Source organism: Macaca mulatta, chromosome 5 (assembly GCF_049350105.2).
Source record: "Macaca mulatta isolate MMU2019108-1 chromosome 5, T2T-MMU8v2.0, whole genome shotgun sequence".
NCBI classification, from domain to species: Eukaryota; Metazoa; Chordata; class Mammalia; order Primates; family Cercopithecidae; genus Macaca; species Macaca mulatta.
This window is the reverse complement of record NC_133410.1, coordinates 191,754,289-191,774,928: the sequence shown is the minus strand read 5'-3', so window position 1 is coordinate 191,774,928 and position 20,640 is coordinate 191,754,289. Positions and strand designations below refer to the sequence as shown.

At 45.9% G+C, this 20,640-nt stretch overlaps 3 protein-coding genes and 1 non-coding gene across 9 annotated transcripts in view; 3 read left to right on the top strand and 1 right to left on the bottom strand.

The window, feature by feature from the left end:
- The window catches only part of DCTD (dCMP deaminase), a 500,232-nt gene that overhangs the window by 57,340 nt on the left and 422,252 nt on the right, over positions 1-20,640 (top strand). The gene's annotated exons all lie outside the window — the stretch shown is intronic.
- Positions 273-19,972, top strand: CLDN22 (claudin 22). 6 transcript variants are annotated; one of them, XM_078001709.1, is made up of 5 exons: positions 273-395; positions 2,021-2,184; positions 4,965-6,348; positions 8,653-9,694; positions 18,852-19,847. In XM_078001709.1, exon 5 carries the CDS (start codon positions 18,900-18,902, stop codon positions 19,557-19,559), a length of 660 nt encoding a protein of 219 aa, XP_077857835.1. In that variant the 5' UTR covers positions 273-395; positions 2,021-2,184; positions 4,965-6,348; positions 8,653-9,694; positions 18,852-18,899; the 3' UTR covers positions 19,560-19,847.
- Positions 8,652-8,755, bottom strand: LOC114678588 (small nucleolar RNA U13). The gene has a single exon (XR_003730022.1). It is a non-coding gene; the product is annotated as a small nucleolar RNA U13 (small nucleolar RNA).
- On the top strand, positions 16,694-17,356 carry CLDN24 (claudin 24). Its single transcript, NM_001194880.2, is given in 1 exon segment — positions 16,694-17,356. A coding segment is annotated over 1 exon segment (663 nt).

The window sequence follows — 20,640 nt, the reverse complement described above, 5'->3', positions numbered from 1 at the left end:
AGAAAGAAAGAGAGAGAAAGAAAGAAGGAAAGAAAAAAAGAAAGAGAGAGAGAGAAACGCCATAAGAACCATCACACACGGGTGTGCTTCTTTCCTGAAAGTCCTGCCAGTATTGTGCTTTATTCTTTAGAAAAAATTGTGCTAAACTTAATAGACAGGAGATTGTTTTAAGTGACATTTCTGTCATTGCTGGGGGTTTGAAATACACCAACTTGGCGTGGGCCCAGATGTCCACAGGTCTGTTTTGGGATCTCAGCCCGAAAGAATGCAACAAACCACACCCAGAGGAGAATAAAGGAGTCAACTAAGAGGCAAGCCAGCCAGTGTCCGGCTGCGGTTTCCCAACGCCATGAGACTCACTGCAGGGAGCCTTGTACCTCACGTGTGACACACAGGTGATGCTCAGTGAATGCGGACTCCACATGTTTGGTCCCTGGGGGGAGACTCCAATAATTCTTTCTGTTGGTCTGGGGGTACAAACAGTAAGATCCTCCTTACCTTCTGGAAGGAGGTTGAGGGTGGTAGGCCCAGCTTGGATTTTAGGGAAGAGTGGGTTAGAATGGGGCTCTGTTGGTCTTATGGGGTACTCTGGGAAGCTATGCAGGGACTGGGATCTTGGCTCTGCCCCTCCTTCTCCCACTTAGGTTGTGCGCTGAGGCTAAGCCCCTCATACCTCCAGCAACATCTCCCCTACAGCAATGACCTCCCACCCAGACACAGGCAAGCTGCCTGAGTCCCAGGAGATCTGTGCGGAGGGAGGTTTTAAGCCACAGGATTCCCAGCTGGGTGCCTCCAGACAGGAGGTGGCCTCAGTTCCATGCATCTTTTTGATAGCAGATATTATTGGAGTCAGTGGAAGATGATCCTGACTGGAGAGCTGTAGATCCACTGTTGGGGGTTCTCACCTTCCAGCCTTCAGACCTGCTGTTTCTCTGTGGGGTTCTCGCCTCCCAGCCTTCAGACATGCTGTTTCTCTGCCTGGGTGCCTTCTCCATCTCATTCTTCTTGTTAAATCCTCTAATTTTGACATCAACTTTTGCAGGAAGCTCACTCCTGACCTCCCCTTCTGGGTTAGGAGCTGCCTTTTGGGCTCCCATAGCACCCTGCCCTTCCTCTTCTTCACACCTGTCGTCTTGGATCGGTGGTTGGAACCATGTTTGACCCATCTCGGTATCTGCCTTAGTACAGTGCCTGGGGCATGGCTCCGTTTGTTGAGAGAATGGATGAATATGTCACGGGATGAAAGGGTGAATTAATTAACCCTGATATTTACAGTGGCCACCAGGGCCTATGGTTTGTAGCAATCCTGAGTTGAACCAGCTCTTTGTGAAATCTCTAAGACACATGAGCCATCAGGCTCTCTTTACTCCAGAACTGCCCCGTGGAGATGGCTGAGACTGCCTGCCAAGTGGGGAGAAGGGAGATGCTCTGGGACCTGGCAGCTCTACAATTATCTTGTGGCTTTAGTAAAATTAGAATCATTTCTTCCTAACATACGTCAGGTTCTAGTTGTTTTTTCCAGCAACCTCAGCATCCCCTTACGGAATGAGGCTAGAAAATTAAAAATAAACAAAAACGATAAATCAAAACTTTGTTGTGAGGAAGCAAATTTTCTTTTTTTCTATGTCGGTCTAAAACACCCTTACAAAATATCCATGTATCACAATGCATTTTAGGTCCCCGAATCTTCTCATCACCACGCTTCATTCAGTTTAATTCACACACAGTGATGAGTAGCTCCTAGATTCTGGACACATGGGGAGCCAAGGGTGGGGTTTCCTGGGTTAGGGGTGAGTGCAGAAATTCTAACCTGAAACAATCACAGGAAATGCAAAAAACGAACAAAAAGTGATCTGAGCTGGGAACTGTGCTGAATGCTAGGTCTAAGAGCAAGAAGGGGAAGACAGTGGGTGGCCCAGGCCAAAGCTGTCAAGCATTTGGTTAGCAGCAGAAGAGAGGAAGAGGTGTGGGTGCTGCCAGGCAGTAGGAAGCTGCACTGTCAAAGCCTTTGTTTTGGCAGTGGTCACCGCAAAATGGTCTCAGAAAAGCCAACTATGTCAGGAATGGAAAGAACTTTCCAGAAAGGAAGAGAATATGGCCATTTCCTTCAAGAACTTCCTCCAACGGGAAGCAGGGACAGCAGACGTATAATCAGCCATGAGTCATAGTACCAAGAATGAACTGGTAAGAACAGATATGATTTTCCTGTCCATAACCACTTAACTGTTTACAATGATGACACATACATTGACAATATCTTTCTATTTAATGATTTAGACAAGATGCATATTAGTCTTCACTTAAGCAAGAGTTTACTTGTCATGCCTTTGATATTAAAGATGGTTGCAAAAATTACTTTTAATATTCAAAATTTTAAAGTTACACATACTCTGTGGAGAAGAGGTGAATCAATAAACTAAAACTTCTTGCAACAATGTTGTTTTGCAGAGTTTATAATTGTTTTAGTCAATTTCAGATTATTTAGAGGAATAGGTTAGGGGAGATATAAATTATAAATTAATAGTAAAAATAGAATCTCTTGATTCTACTATTTTCTTTTTCCCTTAAGTTGCAGCCACTTACAATTAAAATATAAGTTTTGTCAATATATCATAACATCAAAGAAAATGGCAACTACCTATTTCTCAGGCAACTAGATATTCTATTTACTATAATTATAATTTTCTAAAATACAAAGTTCTTCACACTGGGAATCATAGATGCCTGGACAGCTGCAAGATTTTAATTTTATATTTTTTATTTTAGTTTTTTTAAAATTAGCAATTCTAAGAATATAATGAGAAAACTTACAATGGTAAGTTATATTTAATATTTTCATAAAAAAGACTTTAAGTTTCTTAAGTCAGTGTTTTCTCAAGCTGGGGTTCATGAGCATATTATGAAAAACCTAAAAACTATTTCTCTGTAAATTCTTCAAGTTCAAGAAACACTAATACATATTCTTATTATTCAAAGTCCATTCTTGTTTGTTTTTTTTTTAGCTTCAAAACTAATGACACGTTAAAGCTGTATCTCATATTTTGTAGTATCTGCATGGCATTAAATGAACTCTCTGGTTGTTAAAGATTTACTTCTATGTTTATTTCTTAAAGCACTTTTGTTTTTCCACAGCAGGTCTTAAAATTGGCCAAGAAGGCTTTTTTTTTCCTTTTCTTTCCCACAGGATCATGATAGGAGTTGCATGAATCCCACAAGTGAAATAAAATACATTTATCTTTTCCTTATTATAAAGATTTATTTATCTTTTCCTATTTGTCTTGCAGTTGCCTTACCTGAGCCACAATAGATGCGGTAGACATGGGACACCTCAGAGATTTGATTTTTTTCATGCTCTGAAATTCATAGTAAATCTCATCATGCCACTCCAATTTCTACCCCCAAATCCCTGTCCAAAGTCCACAATCCTTGGTGTGACATGACTCATTCATTCATTTAACATTTCCTGAGTATCTAATGTGTGCAGACTTGCTCTGATGGGCTCTGGATTCACAGAGGTGAAAGGACAGATGCAATTCCTGCCCACAGGTGAGAAGGACAATGACACAAATGTGTCAATGATCACATTTTGGATTGTTGAGGTCATGGAATCCATAGTGACTGAGGAGCTGCGGCAGGAGGAGCTAACTGAGTTAGGGGCAGGGGTTTGTGAAGCTGGAGTCCATGAAAGCCAAGAAAGGGCTTCGTAGGAATAGGAAATGGTGGGGAGGAGGAATTACATTTTCTACTAACTTCAAACTGAAATTTAGCATTTTCTTTAATTATGAACGTGGGCAACAAACCATGTGGTCTAGGTATTTTGACACCAATGGAAACTACAGATATTTTCTATATGGCAGTTGTTGACTGCCATATAGCTGTTCAAATATCTTGAAATATTTACACATTTCACCACTGAGACACCATGGTACTTGGATACCCTTTGCTAGATCTTGTTATTTAATATGTTAATAGAGGACATCTATTACTATTTTTTAAGTGTTGTGATTACTGTATTTCAATGTCATTGGTTGCCTTTGTCATCCTGTGTATTTAACTTATGCATTTAAAAGCATGACTCTGAAAAGAGACTCATAAACTTCACAGAGTTGCACAAGGGGTTGATGGCTCAAAAAAGAATGAGAAGCCCTGAGCTCAGCCCTTGCCTTGTGGCTGCCACTGGCCTCCCCAGCCTGGGAATCTGCTGTGGCCTCTGGGCCTCACACATGCTGTTCCTTTGCCCTGTGTTGTCCGTTCCCTCCTCTCTGCTTGGCATTAAATTCCGATGGCTCCCATCATGCTTTGCATGGACATGAAACATTACCAACTTTGGGACGCCTCTCTGGTGGTGCCGCACAGGATATGTGTCCTAGCCAAGTGCTCAGTCTCTTCTCCCACTCCCTCCTCCCTCACCTCACACTTGTCACACAGCATTGCAGTTGCCTCTTTGCTTGTCTGCCTCCTTGAATGGTCTGTGAGCTACTTGACAGAGAATACCCCTCTTCTCCATCCCTGATCCCCCATGTGTGATGTGCTTATTACAGGCATTCAACACAAGGATACGTAATTCAGGAAGAATGGATGGATGGACAGATGAGCAGATGGATGGATGGATGGATGGATGGATGGATGGACAGATGGTTGGATGGACAGATGGATGGATGGATGGATGGATGGATGGATGGACAGATGGTTGGATGGACAGATGGATGGATGAGCACACGGATGGATGGATGGGAGGACAGATGGATGGATGGGAGGACAGATGGATGGATGAATAGACGGATGGATGGATGGATGAATAGGTGGATGGATGGATGGATGAAAAGATTCAGATACAGGTGCAAAGCATTTCACATGTACAATCTCTTTATTCAGTGTTTCTCCTCTTAGAAATGATATTTTTCTTCCAGCGAAGGTTGGTGGGAATCTTTGTGCTGATAATACCCACAGCTCTTCTCCCATAGCAGGATCTGAGGGAAACTTGGCAAGAAACACTGCCTCTGGATCCAGCCTCCCAGCCGCAGCCCCAGGTCGAGCAGGTGGGCCGGAACCACGGTCGCTGACCAGGGTATCTGATCCTCTCAGTCTGAAGGAAAGTGAGACCTCAGCACAAACGCCATGGATGACACAGCATGGGAGGGAGCGGCCCAGAGAGAGAAGCACCAAGCACTTGATCATGGAGGAGGAGGAGGAAGAGTGGGATCCATGGGCAGGCAAGACCTTTCCATGGCACAAAAAACAATTTTAGAAGTATCCAGTTGTATAAAGACTGGAAAAGGGCATCTGTTTCAGCCGGTGGACCACAACAAACCACCCACCCACAGATGAAACGCACTTTCACAGCTGCCTCTGAAGATGGGTTTGAAAAACCAAATACAAAATAAAAATAGCAACTCTCATTTATTGAGAGCCTACTATGCATTGAGAGACTTTCCAGTGCTATGCCCAATCTCACCATGTGAATGCTGGCACAGTGACTATCACTATTTTACAGACGAGGCGACAGGCTCAGAGAAGTCAAGTTGCCTGAGGCCACATAGGTTTAAGGAGCGGAGTCAGAATGTGAACCCTGGTCTTTCCAATCTCAGAGCCCAAGCTCTTCCATTTGCATTAAATTCATCTTTAATTTATGGGAAAGTTTCATCCTCTTGGGGGAGAAATCCATGTAATAATTCTGAAATAAGACCATTTGGACTTTCAAAGGCCCTTTTACCTCAACTGGGTAAAATAGTGTCCCCTTTGAAGGAGTTTCACCTGTGGGCTCTGCAGTTGGGTGGGGAAATCTGTTGACTTTGGGAGCAGCCTCTGAACTGGAAACAGGAGTATTACAGACAACAAGGAGATACATATACACATATATTTTTTTGAGACAGAGTCTCGCTGTCTCCCAGGCTGGAGTGCAGTGGCGCGATCTCAGCTCACTGCAAGCTCCGCCTCCCAAGTTCACGCCATTCTCCTGCCTCAGCCTCCCGAGTACCTGGGACTACAGGTGCCCACCACCACGCCCAGCTAGTTTTTTTGTATATTTTTAATAGAGACGGGGTTTCACCGTGTAAGCCAGGATGGTCTCGATCTCCTGACCTCGTGATCGCCCGCCTTGGCCTCCCAAAGTGCTGGGATTACAGGCGTGAGCCACCGCACCCGGCCGACAACAAGGATTTTATGAAAGAGAAGGCCATGACACAAAGTCTCACGGCAATCCCATAATTTCCTTTGCAGAGGAATTTAAGAGAGAAACCTCCTTGAGACGCGGTTAGTGCACCGTTTTCAAAAAACCTGAATGGAATAACCTGTTGAGAGAGCAAAGAGCTCCTGCGTTTGTGGCACACGGGAGCCTGGCAGCAGCAGGTGTGTGTCAGCGGGGGACCCAAGGCAGGCCTCCCCTCCACAGCCCCTCCCACACCCCAGACTTAGCCATGCTGGTGCCGGACATCCTGTGCTGCTTCGAGTTGTAACTTCACATCCTCCAGAGCTCCAGGCAGCACTAAAGCCTCTGGGACGCGGTCAGCTGCTTAGATGGGTTCCCAGGAAGGTTCACTGTTCTGGAAAGGTCTGTAAGCATGTGACCTGAGCTCCTTGAGGTTCAGGGGGCTGGTCTGACCGAAGCAGAGTTTTCCCTTTCCCAGCTCAGGAGGGATTTTCCCAGTTCTCCCTGTCGAGTGTCTGAGGGTAGTGACTCGGCCAGGCTGGGGGCTGCAGGTCCCGGAAGCCCAAGGCATGGATGCTTATGGGTGTTCAATTGATGTCTTTCCCATAGTTGGTTTCATTTAGGCATTGAATATGTATTTTCTGCCAAACTCGATTACACCTCAAGCTCCATGAAGGCAGGGACCACGACTGCTTTGTTAACTGTGTACCCAGGGCCTGGCCCCGAGGCTGGCACTAGATGCCCAACAAACGCTTGTGGAATGCGTGGCCAACACCTTAGCTTTTCTACAGTTGGTCTTTCTGTTTAAAGAGAAAGAACGAAAGTGACGGGATTGACACTGCGTTCTATGTAAATGCTGCTCCATGGAGTTGTGCAACATCAGTGCTCCAGGTAGAAAGGCACACAGCAAAGCTGACTCAGGCAATGGTACAAGTTCAAGTTTTAACTTTTGTGCCCAGAAAGTCCTCATGTTTCTACTCCTGGCTGGGCCTGGGATGGTCCCAAAGTCTTCAGGTTGATGTTTCTTTAAGGTCGTTCTCGGAAGCAGGACCAGAGTCCTGTTCATGAAGTCCAGGGCTCCCTGCGGTGGTCCCCTGATTGGACCCACCCATGGCCCTGCCTGTGCTCCTGCTATATCTACCCAGGGCCAGGCGTTTCCATCTTACACCTTCCCCTCTCTGCCAGCTCTCAGCATGCCTTCCAGGACGTGGCTGGTGTTTGGCTAATGTTTGCATGGAGTTCAGTCTCTCTCCTGGAGAAAAGGGCAGATATTCTGATGGCTGGGGCACCAGCTGGGGCTGTGGATTCCTGCTAAAACCCAGCAGCGCAGCCGAGGGGAAGGAGCCCTGGAATCTGAGTCTGGAGGCCGGGTCAGAGTCTTGACACTGATCCTCAGCTCACTAGAAAATGAAGGCACTGTGATGCCTGAGGTGTCGGCTGCCTCTAGGGTTCCGTGAGTCTCAGAGACCCACCTCTTCAAGAGTAGGTGCCAAGGCTGTCACTGATTTGCAATGATTTTCCCATGTGTTAACTGGAAACTTAAAGGAAACATTAGCCATGAGGGTTGGGAGCTTAGATTAATATTTAGAAAGGATTTACAAAGAAAAGAACCCAGTTAATCCCAAGATAGAGGTCTTTTCATTTCTATTTGTGCAGTGGGTGGAGACGGAGTCCCTGGCTCGGACAGTTCCCACAGCCTTCCCTGTAAAGCCCCTCTGTGGTAGCAGTTTCTAACTTTACAGTCACAAAGCCAGCATGTGCTTCCCATGGCTTTGGCCCCCACTGCTGGCAGATGGATTCAGGGTTCTGACTCTGGCCCGAGGAGGAGGCACAGTGCTTGCCAAGTGAGTGCCAACTTTAGCAAGCAAAGCTTCAGGACAAAATGGAGAGGCAACCATGACAATGGTCTCAGATCACTCTTTATGGCATAAAAGATTAAGGGGTGGACTTTGGTGTGAGACAGGCTTCATTCTTTGAACTATTGTTTGGCAAACTAATTGGTTTACTTAAGCCTCAGATTCCTTATCTGTTAAATGGAGATAAAGATGGTGTCTATATCAGACAGTTCTTGTGAGAATACGATAACACAGTTAAAGCTCTTAACCTAATGCCTAGCAAGCAGTAAGTGCTTATTAAATACTGGTTATTATTATTATGCTTTTGTTACGGTTTGAATGTGTCCCCTAAAGTTCATATGTTGGAAACATAATCCTCAGTGTTTAGAGGTGGGGCCTTTTAAGAGGTATTAGGTCAAAGGGCTCTGTACTCAGGGAGGACTTAATGCTTTTGTCTTGGGAGTGAGTGAGCGTGAGAGTGGGTGGTTAAAAAAGTGAGTTTGGGTCCCTTTTGCCCCCTCACTCTCATCCTTTCTTGCCCTTCTGCCTTGAGCCATGGCATGACGCAGCACTGAGGCCCTCACCAGATGCCAATGCCATGCTCTTGGACTTGCCAGCCTCCAGAACTGTGAGCCAAATACATTTCTTTTTCTTTCTTTTTTTCTTCAGATCAGACGGTTAATGTGCTGACATTGTAACAAGGTTTGAGGGTGGCACATCTCACGCATGCGTGTGAACACCCAATCATCATGCTCACAAACTACAAAAGGATCATGCCAAATACATTTCCGGTAAATTACCTAGTCTTAAGTATTCCATTATAGTAGCACAGAACAGACTGAGACACGTTATCCTGGCCTCTGTCCCTTGGTTGTTGCATGACAGGATGTTCCCTTCACTACCGAGAGCCGATGTCTCCTGTTATTTCTTAGGCATTAGTACCTTGACAGTTTGGCATAAAATCTCAGTTAGGGCCTCAGAAGACAGAGACACGAGATAACTAGGCTTTCAGAAACACTTCACCTCCACCCACTCAGCTATGAAAAGGGTTTGTTTCCTGCTCCTGGAAATCCACACATTCCTCCTTGCCAGTGTACACACAGGCAGAGATCAAGTGAATATTGACTAGGGTTCCCCTCCTTCCTCTCTTAAATGCCGTCACCTGAATCGGACTGAGGGCACCCCGGAGTCACTCACAGCAGAGTAATTATGTGGAGGCAACACATCCTGTCTATGTCTTCAGACCCCCACCCTCTGGACTGGGAGCTATTGGGCAGCAGCAATGAGGCCTTCTGCAGGGGTCTGCACACACCCCTCCAGATCTGTCCTGGCGATGGTCTGCTGGGCGGAACCCCTTCCACCACCTTCTTCCATTCCATTCACCCCTGAATGTCCTGGGCAAAACGTGTCAGGCCACGGGGAGGAACTTTCTGCTGGTGGTTCCCTAAAGATCCTCTGATGTAGGAAGCCACTACTGCCTGGAAGTTTAAAGTCCCAGTTTCCAGATAAGTACGAGTTTATACTTGTTTATATATTTTTTCCTTAGAGTCTCTGGTTGGTTTTTTTTTTTTTTTTCCTCCAATGGGCAAGAACTTGGACTTTTTTAAAATTCTTTTTTCTTTCCCCAAATGCTTTGATGAAAGCTTCAGGAGCATTCAACTAATAGATTGGCTGGTAATGACAAAATTAAATACATCAATTCAAGTAACTGGTAAGTGCCATAAATCTAAAAGCAATATATATTTTTAACCACCACATCCTAAATGTCTGTAGGCCAAGCTGGTCGTGTTTGGAGGATTGGAACAGAAAGACATAAGGGACCACTCTATATTTCAGACAAGTCACTTGAGTGAAACAGCAAAAATCAAGAGGTAGGCACCACCGGAGGTGGGTTGGCAAAATCCAGACCAGCTTGCTCTTCTGCCTCCTCCATGGCCTGAAGGCTGGGCATCAGTGGTGTGCCTGGGCATCAGCGGTGTGGCTGGGCATCAGCGGTGTGCCTGGGCATCAGCGGTGTGCCTGGGCACTGGGCATCAGCAGTGTGCCTGGGCATCAGCGGTGTGGCTGGGCATCAGCAGTGTGGCTGGGCATCAGTGGTGTGCCTGGGCATCTGCAGTGTGGCTGGGTATCAGCAGTGTGGCTGGGCATCAGTGGTGTGGCTGGGCATCAGTGGTGTGCCTGGGCACTGGGCATCAGCGGTGTGGCTGGGCATCTGCGGTGTGACTGGGCATCTGCAGTGTGGCTGGGCATCAGCGGTGTGGCTGGGCATCTGCGGTGTGGCTGGGCTTGGCTGAGGATTCCGAGGGGTCTCAGACCTGTGCTCCAGGCAGCAAAGCCAGATGGTCCAGTTCTCAAACTCACAAGCCTCAGCGTGTGAGAGAAGTGCTGGAGGGGCTTGCTGACCTGCAGAATCCTGCCCCCAGCTCCCGGGACCCTCCCCGGGATGTGCAGTGTCTCTGCTTGTCACGGGGATTTGCAGGACCTGTCTCACACGGCCTCCAGAGGCTGTCAACTTTTCAGGAATTCTGGGAGTTGGTTGTTAAACACAGCCATCACTGAAAATTGAATCATATAAACTTATAAATGATATGACAAGCAAATGAACACTCCAAACATATCCCTTCCTCATTATTTTGCTATTATCTATGTTCTTGAGGTTACCTACAACTATTGTATCTAGATAGCCTCACGTAATATATTGATGTTTCAGTCAACGGCAGACTGTGTATATGGCAGTGCAGTAAGATTTTAATACTGCATTTCCACTGCATCTTTTTTCTTTTTTTTTTCTTTTATTTTTTGAGACAAGAGTCTGGCTCTGTCACCCAGGTTGGAGTGTAGTGGTGCAATCTCAGCTCATTGCAACCTCTGCCTCTCAGGTTCAAGTGATTCTCCTGCCTCAGCCTCCCTAGTAGCTGAGATTACAGGCATACACCACCATGCATGGCTAAAATTTTTGTATTTTTAGTGGAGATGGGGTCTCACCATGTTGGCCAGGCTGATCTTGAACTTCTGACCTCAGGTGATCCGCCCACCTCGGCCTCCCAAAGTGCTGGGATTACAGGTGTGAGCCACCACAACTGGCCTCCACTGCATCTTTTCTATGTTTAGATATGCAAATCCCTATTGTGTTATGACTGCCTGCAGTCCTCAGTATAGTAATCCGCTGTATAGGTTTGCAGCCTAGGAGCGATAGGCCATACCATACAGCCTCGGGGGGAGGAGGCTAGAGCATCTAGGTTTGTGTAAGTCCACTCTGTGACGTTTGCACAATGACAAAAATTCCCTAATGACCCATTTCTCAGCATGTGTCCCCATTGCTATAGTCACCATTATATGACTGTATTATCTCTTCCTAACTCACTGCATACTCAGTGATTCCACACTGGTAGCCTGGAATTGGCCATGGTGAGAGTATTTCCATCATGGAAATTGGTAGAGGCTGTAATCCAGGGCTACCAACCTGAGAGTCGCTGTTAAACATTTAGCAGCACACTGCAGGCAGGGGAGGGGGGAACCCGAAAGTCGAGCTGGATAAGCTCCTCAGGTGGTTTCCATGCAGAAGCTCTGCTTGGAACAACACTGTACAGTATAGACTTAGAGGTCCAGGCCCAGGTACCTCTGTGCTCTGGGGTATTAGTCCACTTTCATGCTACTGATAATGACATACCTCAGACTGAGCAATTTACAAAAGAAAGGGGCTTAATGGACTTACAGTTCCATGTGGCTGGGGAAGCCTCACAATCATGGCAGAAGGCAAGGAGAAGCAAGTCACATCTTACATGGATGGCAGCAGGCAAAGAGAGTGAGAGCCTGTGCAGGGAAACTCCCACTTATAGAACCATAGGATCTCGTGAGACTTGTTAACTATCACGAGAACAGCATGGGAAAGATCTGCCCCCATGATTCAGTACCTCCCACCAGGCCCCTCCCACAACACGTGGGAATTCAAGATGAGATCCGAGTGGGGACACAGCCAAACCATATCACTGGTAAAGGAACTGAGGTGCTGCCTTCATGGCTCTGTAAATGACCCCATGACTTGCCCCACTGTGCTTAGCCCTATCGTCTGTAAAATAGTGATGTACCTAGTATCTACCCCCATTGTATGATTGTGAGGATTCAATGAGATAATCCATGTTAAAGTCTCAGAACAGTGCCTGGTATGTAGAAGGCTCTAGATAATTGTTACCTATTATTATGATCTGACAAAAGAAAGTTAATTTTGTCCAGCAGATCATCTTTTTTTCTTTTACATCGTTTTTTTTTTTTTTTTTTTTTTTTCTTATCAGGGTCCTGCACAGTCTTTGTAGAACATTTAGAAAATAAAAATAATCAAAACAAGGAAAAGAAAAAGCATCCATTTCTAGCACCTGGTGAATATTTTGGGGGGCCTTTAGCCTTCTAGTCTTTTTCCCGCACCTAAGAGATGTCATTCTTGATGCCCTTCTGGAAGGGGATGCTCTTGTTCGCCAACTCGTGAGGCTTCAGCAATATTTCCTCTCCCACTCCTCATGCTCAGACGCTCCAGGACAGCTGATTTTGTCACCATGATGAAAGGGTACTGGCAATGGGAATGACATCTATAGTGTGATGTTCTGTATTTACTTTATTATCATTTAGAAGGATCCTTCTAATCAATTTATTAGACAAATATTTGTTGAACACATAGTAGATACAAGGTATTGTGCTGTGGGGGTTGTGAGGGTAACAGCGTTGTCTTGTCCTTAATAATAAGGTCAATAGTATTAATAGCGTGAATTACTATTTAGTAGGGAAAGAAATATTAAGAAAACGGGAGGCTGAGGCATGAGAATCGCTTGAACCCCAGAGGCAGAGGTTGCGGTGAGCCGAGATCTGCACTGCAGCCTGGGCAACAAGAGCAAAACTCTTATCTCCAAGAAAAAAGAAAGAAAGAAAAATCAAGAAAAAATAACCCATAGATTTTCTTTTAATCAGATAAAGGAACCCCTCATCTTCACCTATTTATCAGAGTGCCAGGGAGGCCGGCGCCGGCTCGGAGGAAGGGCGGCTCTTCCTGGCAGCACTGCTGGGTGCTGCGGAGGGGAGGCGGGGAAGCCTGTGGTGTCCCGGCGTTCCCAGTGCCCTCCTCTCTGGATTCTGCGGCCTTCAGATTCAGCAGATAATCTTCCTGCAAGATCCCAAACCAAGCCGACTTCTTCATTTTGTGCTCAAACTGTGGACCCCGAGTAACCTGGCCCATTGCCAGAGAAGACCCCAGCGAGCGGGGCCTGGGGAGAGATGTGTATTGATCTCTCATGCTTAAGGGATTTTTAAAGGGTCATTTTGACAATGGAAGATTGGGCTTCTCCACTGACTTCGAATCCAAAGCTTTTGCTGGACCTCTCGGGCCTCTGCCTTCGACCTTCCTCAATCGTCTCTTGCAGGACCCAGGGTCCACGGTTCCTGTTGCCAGCCGATGAGGTGAGGCCGCTTACAGCAGCAATCTGGCTACAATTTGGCTTGAGGTGGCCTTGTCTGTGTGTTTTTTGTGCCCTATATGACGACAGAAGCTGAGCTCTCTGCTGGCAGCCGCCATGTGGGTGACCCACCTTGGAAAGGGACCCTCCAGCCCCCAGTTGAGCTGATGCCGCCTGGAGCAGAGACAAGTGGTCCCTGCTGAGTCCCAAGCTGCACATTCATGAGCAAAATACATAGAAATTGCCAGCTGGGCACAGTGGCTCATGCCTGTAATCCCAGCACTTTGGGAGGCTGAGGCAGCTGGATCACCTGAGGTCAGGAGTTCGAGACCAGCCTGGACAACATGGTGAACTCCCGTCTCTACCAAAAATACAAAAATTAACCAGGTGTGATGGTGTGTACCTGTAATTCCAGCTACTCGGGAGGCTGAGGCAGGAGAATTTCTTTAACCGGGAAGGTGGAGGTTGCAGCGAGCTGAGATCACGCCACTGCACTCCAGCCTGGGTGACAGAGCAAGACTCCATCTCAAAAAAAAAAAAAAAAAAGAGTAGAAATATGATTGTTGTTTTAAGTACCTAAGTTTTGGGATGGCTTATTATGGGATGTTTATCAACCCTTGCCCCGGACCAAGCATTTCTCAGGATGTGTGACTTTCAGGGCTGAAATCCTGACAATCCTGGGCAAACTAGGATGGTGTTCACCCTAAGCTTCAGTCTTCAGTTGGCTGACTTCTCCAGCTCTGTTTCTGAGCTATGTGTGTAAACCTCCATACTTTAGACGAACAGTTTCAAACAGAGACAATGTAGCCCTCCACACCCTGAACAAGGTGGTGGTAATTATGTCTGCTGGCCCAATTTCACCGCACCTGCACTCTGTAAGCGACCGAAGCAGCTGACTCAGGCACTGAAATGTGGGGGTGGGAGTCCTCCCGGAGCCCCATCCGGACTACCTTCATGCTTTCTGCTCCTGCCCAAGCAGACTCCTGCCTCAGGGCTGTTGCAGCTGCGTGTCTCTGCCTGGAACACTCATATCCCAGCTCCTTTGACTTCTTTGAGTTATCTTGTTTCCTGATGGCCTCTTTGTACCAATGTGAGCCCCATAGGGACCGGGCAGGGGTCGCATCCATACTGTCCAGCACTCAGTGCCTGCTCAGCAGGAGGGGCTCACACCTTTTTTTTTTTTTTAAACAGTCTCCCTCTGTTGCCCAGGCTGGAGGGCAGTGGCATGTCTCAGCTCACGGCAACCTCTGCCTCCCGGTTCAAGCGATTCTCCTGCCTCAGCCTCCTCAGCAGCTGGGACTACAGGCACGCGCCACCATGCCTGGCTAATTTTTGTATTTTTAGTAGAAACGGGGTTTCACTATGTTGGTCAGGCTGGTCTCAAACTCCTGATCTCGTGTTCCGCCGGCCTCGGCCTCCAAAAGTGTTGGGATTACCGGCGTGAGCCACCGTGTCTGGCCCACAACGTATTTTTTAATGCTGGAAGAATAAATGAATTGGGAGGGTGCTCAGAGGTTATGCAGGTCCAATACCCACCACAGCAGAAATCCCCTCCGTGATAACCCTGGCAGGTGATAACCTTTGGCTTAGACGCCTGTAGCAGGGATTCCATTAGGTTTTTAAAAAGCGTTTCACTGTGATATTAAGAATCATCTCCCTATGATCTTTCACACCTGCTCCCCAGGCCTTCATCACCCTGACTGCCTCCTGCAAGAGAGCTCAAGCTTGCCATATCCTGTGCACTGGTGATGAGGCCCAGACAGGTCTCCGGCCCTCTGGATCCGGGTATCTCTATGTGTCCTGAAATGACTTATTTCAGGATGGTGGGCACCAATATAGCCTCAGGAATTCGGAAAATTTGTAAAAATGAAGGAAGAGTTCATCTGGTGGCATAGTTTTTTCTTTTTAAACTTAAGATGATGGGAAAAGCTGAAGAAAGTAACACCTCAAATCTAAATCTTATGCAATCTTATCCAAAATAATTTGGATACCTCGGGATCCAGGTTCTGTCTCTCCGATCTCCTATTTAGAGACACCATAAAAGACCATCTCTGATCCTGGGCTACACTCCACTGTTCAACATGACGGGCAGTGGTTCTATTTCTCCAGGTTAGAACCCATCAGGGGAGTGGCTCCACCGTTAGGAACCTGTATGTCCTGTGGGCCCATCTGATTTCATCTCCTCTGAGCGGGTGCGGGATGCCCAGGGGCCATGCAGAGAGGAGACGGTGCAGCCCTGGGAATGTGGGGCAGGTGACCTCTTGTCCTGGCCTGTGAGGCCGGCCCTGTGTTCTCTGAGGGGTCACCCTCTGCAGAAGTATGCTCTCAAGGTGTGGCCTCAGCCAAAAAAACAAACAAGATGAAGCCTCCAAGTTTAGCTCCATTGTAGCTATTGTGCTTGTACCAGAGACTTTTGTCTGGGGGCCGGCAGGAATCTTGAAGCCTGGTGTTGCTCTGCGTAGGCTGCTGAAATGACAAGGGGACAGCTCAGCTCTGGACAAAGACACCTCCCTGGACGCTGAGACATCACGCTTTACCTCCAAGTCCTTAACGAGGATGGAGAAAACCACAGAGTGAACGCTGGAACTTCCCGGGATGTTCCCTTCCTCACCCAGTACCCCCCGCCATCAGCCTCAGTCCTTTTCATTTTAATCAGTCCCATAAGCCAGCCTCTACTTTTCAAAGGAATCTGAGGAACCTTCCTGCCAAGTCCCACTGAGCTCTTGCCACACTCGAGGATGTGGGCCAGGCTCTTGTGTAGGTTAAGGAAGTCTGAGAAGAATAGAGATTATAGGAAACAGTCTACCTTTCTTTACAAGGCCTTGTTTTGCATCCCTGAAATCTCAGATTCAGCTCTTACAATGAAGTCCTGTTGTAGAAAGAGCTGGCCTTTTATCACCACTTAAAATCTAATTAATCCATATTGAAGCACAAAGATTTCTGTTGTATTTTAGGGTGAGGGGTCATAGAGCCTTCTTTGTTCATCCTTAGACTTATAATCATCAGGCATTGGGGATATAATTTTACCAAATTGGAAGGTAACAGATCAAGTCCTTATCAGAAAGCCTAACTCATAGTTTTAAGAGAGTCCTTCGTCCTTTACATGAAACATTATATTCAAGAAGAACAAAAACGCATTTCAGAGTGCCCAAAGAGTTAATGACCACAGCTTATATTCCAGGCAGCATAGAACCAAGATCGTCACATTACCGTCAACCACAAAAGACAGCAGATCCTATAGGGGTGGCAAAGTCCTAAGACTTGTTGCAATGGCTTTAATCTTTAGAATAGTGATGCAATCTGTTGGGCTTTTACTATCTTTCCTGGGATGGATTTTATCCATTATTACAACTTATTTGCCACACTGGAAGAACCTCAACCTGGACTTAAATGAAATGGAAAACTGGACCATGGGACTCTGGCAAACCTGCGTCACCCAAGAGGAAGTGGGAATGCAATGCAAGGACTTTGACTCCTTCCTGGCTTTGCCTGCTGAACTCAGGGTCTCCAGGATCTTAATGTTTCTATCAAACGGGCTGGGATTTCTGGGCCTGCTGGTCTCTGGGTTTGGCCTGGACTGTTTGAGAATTGGAGAGGGTCAGAGAGATCTCAAGAGGCGACTGCTGATCCTGGGAGGAGTTCTGTCCTGGGCCTCGGGAATCACAGCCCTGGTTCCTGTCTCTTGGGTTGCCCACAAGACAGTTCAGGAGTTCTGGGATGAGAACGTCCCAGATTTTGTCCCCAGGTGGGAGTTTGGGGAGGCCCTCTTTCTGGGCTGGTTTGCTGGACTTTCTCTTCTACTGGGAGGGTGTCTGCTCAACTGTGCAGCCTGTTCCAGCCACGCTCTCCTAGCTTCGGGCCACTATGCAGTGGCGCAAATACAAACTCAGTGTTCCTATCTGGAAGACGGGACGGCAGATCCTCAAGTGTAAGACTCCGACGAGGCCAGAGATGTATCCTATATCAACCGTGATGACAAAGATCTCTTTGTTTTGTAGCTAAATCTGTGATGCTCACGTTTTCTCATTCAGTAACTATTTCTCTACAGTAGGCAGACCCACTTCCCTCTAAAATCTAGAGAATAATGAAGGAAAAATATTTCATCTAAAAGAAAATGATTATGGTAAGCATTATATAGGTAGAAGTGAAACAAGCTTCACTGATCTGGTTATTGAAATTAATGTGGTGGCTGTCCAGTATAGTCAGTTTCAAGCTTTAATGTGTAAATTTTGTATTAGAAAGCTTTTGTTGTTGTTGTTGTTGTTGGTAGTTAGAAATGATCATTAGTTTCTGTTTCCTAAAGAAAAAAACTAACAATCTGAAAATTTTAAGTGTTCTACTTTAGCAAAGCCACATGCTAAGCCAACCCCAAAGTGTTATTTCCACAGCAATGACTTTTTTCTTCTTTGAACAGAAGTGGTTTGTGTTTAGGGTATTACCAGGCACTCAGTGCGACAAGATTTTATGAGGCTGAAGAGTTTTCAGTACCTCGTGATACTCTCAGATTTAAAATACTGGCCAATCTCTTCTCTCGTCCTTTCCCTCGAAACCTTCGTATTAAAAAAAGAAAAACAATTCCAAAGACATTTTTCTTAATATCCAGATATTGTCAGGTCATTTGAATAAAAACTTTCCTTTGTTCAATGAAAAATCACTAACATGGGGATATATACTTTAGTGGTGAATAAACAGAAATACTGACTCCAACCTGCAGAGTCCTAATGCTGAACTCTTTCCTCGACTTAGAAAGTATATATAAGAAAAAAGTGTTTATGCACACAAGCGTAAATCTGACAGAAAGGCATGCAGTTAAATAAACTAGATATGTAGTTTGGTATTGCTTCAAATGCTGTGTGGTATATGTAGCCTGAGGAATTTCTGAAACACAGGCCCGAGTTAAGGTGTAGAGATATTTCTGATAAGATTGATTTATTTGGTTAAGAAATACTTTTCTTGAACCTATTTTTTAAAAGTAACACTCAGTATTACCATAACATGCACATTTGAAATGTGAGAACTATAAGAGATGAAAATCTGACAGGTGCAATTAGTGAGATACAAAGCAGGAGGTGTTGAACCAAAACCATCAGTTAAACATTTTGCATTCAGACTTAATTGTTTGTTAGAAAGGTTGGGAATAACAAGAAAGCCATTTTAACCTTAACAACGAAAGGAGGATTATTATCACTTAATTATATTTCAGTGACAAACTGCTTTCTGCAAAATCCAGCCCACAGGACACAAACACAATCTTGGCCACACCTTGGCATTACTGGTTTGCAGCATTATTTCCCTATCCTTTTCTGAAACCCATTCAACATGGAATCAAACAATAGCAACTCTGGCAAGAATCCTCCTATATACACAATGAAGAAATATTTCTGAGCTTCATAAGTTATAACACAAGTGTCACACTTCTTTTCACAGCAACCGAAGGACAGGAGTTTGTTTGGTTAAAGCTCTCAGGACATTATAATGGCTTTAGTATTTAGAACTGTGGCTCAACTAGCTGGAGTTTCATTATCTTTGCTGGGATGGGTTTTATCCTGTCTTACAAACTACCTGCCACACTGGAAGAACCTCAACCTGGACTTAAATGAAATGGAAAACTGGACCATGGGACTCTGGCAAACCTGCGTCACCCAAGAGGAAGTGGGAATGCAATGCAAGGACTTTGACTCCTTCCTGGCTTTGCCTGCTGAACTCAGGGTCTCCAGGATCTTAATGTTTCTATCAAACGGGCTGGGATTTCTGGGCCTGCTGGTCTCTGGGTTTGGCCTGGACTGTTTGAGAATTGGAGACGGTCAGAGAGATCTCAAGAGGCGACTGCTGATCCTGGGAGGAGTTCTGTCCTGGGCCTCGGGAATCACAGCCCTGGTTCCTGTCTCTTGGGTTGCCCACAAGACGGTTCAGGAGTTCTGGGATGAGAACGTCCCAGACTTTGTCCCCAGGTGGGAGTTTGGGGAGGCCCTCTTTCTGGGCTGGTTTGCTGGACTTTCTCTTCTACTGGGAGGGTGTCTGCTCAACTGTGCAGCCTGTTCCAGCCACGCTCTCCTAGCTTCGGGCCACCATGCAGTGGCGCAAATGCAAGATCATCATCAACTGGAGACAAGAAACACCAACCTGAAAAACTAAGCCAGAAAGGACAAGCGTCTGCTGCTCAGGAGACGCTTGCTCAACACTGGATTTGGTAGGAGGTCCTGCTCTAGTCATCTCACTGTGCTTCTGATTTTCGAAAATGCATTTTTTCCTGTGGCTATTAAACTATAGTTTCTTTCCAAGACTGGTAAACTATTTTTATCTTCTACTCTGAGATCAAAACCAATCAAGACTTAATAGTAATGACACCCATTACTGTGGATGAGTGTTCTCAATTTTAAAACAGTGATTGCATAGAAGTGGTGAATAAAACGTTAATCTGTATGTGTCTTTGAAGGTGTTATTCATATGGAGCGGAATCATCTGGCAGATCATTGACTTCTTTCAGGTGTTTAAGATAACCTAGTATAATAAGCCTGAGCTGCATATTTATTTAAAATGCATGACGTCTTATTATATAAAATAATGATTAGCTCTTTAAAAGCTTTAGAGGTGAAAGGCGTAGACACATCATCTCCTGAATCAGAGACCTGTGTCTCTATGGAACCTTTTCTCAAAAGGCAGCCACATTCAGTCATGCCTTCTAAACTATGTCAGAAGCAGGGGGGTGATCTTGTGTTTTGGATGATTCAAGTAGGCTCTGGCACACAGACGTGCTTCTGCATCCTGTGCTCTGTATTTCATGGGCAGCGTTTCTGGCTTCCCTGGCACTGAGCAGTCTGTGGGGGGCAGGGCAGGGCAGGGCAGGACTGGTGTGTGTGTAGAGAACCTCCTGGGATGGCTGTCTCTCCGTGGAGCACGCTGCCAGCCCAGGCGGAACGACCACAGAGCACATACTCTGGAGCCCTTCATTTTATTTGCACAATGAAAAGACTTCGTCCTTTTTTATCAGCAATACATATAGTTCCAACAAGAACTATTCATCACAAACTGCTGGCTTGGGGATTTCTTCGTGAAATATTTTGTATTTGCTTGGTACATGGTTCCAGGAAACTCGTGTGTTTGTGCCAATCAGGGAAATAAACTGAACAATAAGCTACACGGAAATAGACTATTAGGCAATATGTAGCTTTGTTTTTTGTTTTTGTTTTTTTAAAAACCGACTGAATTTTTTTCC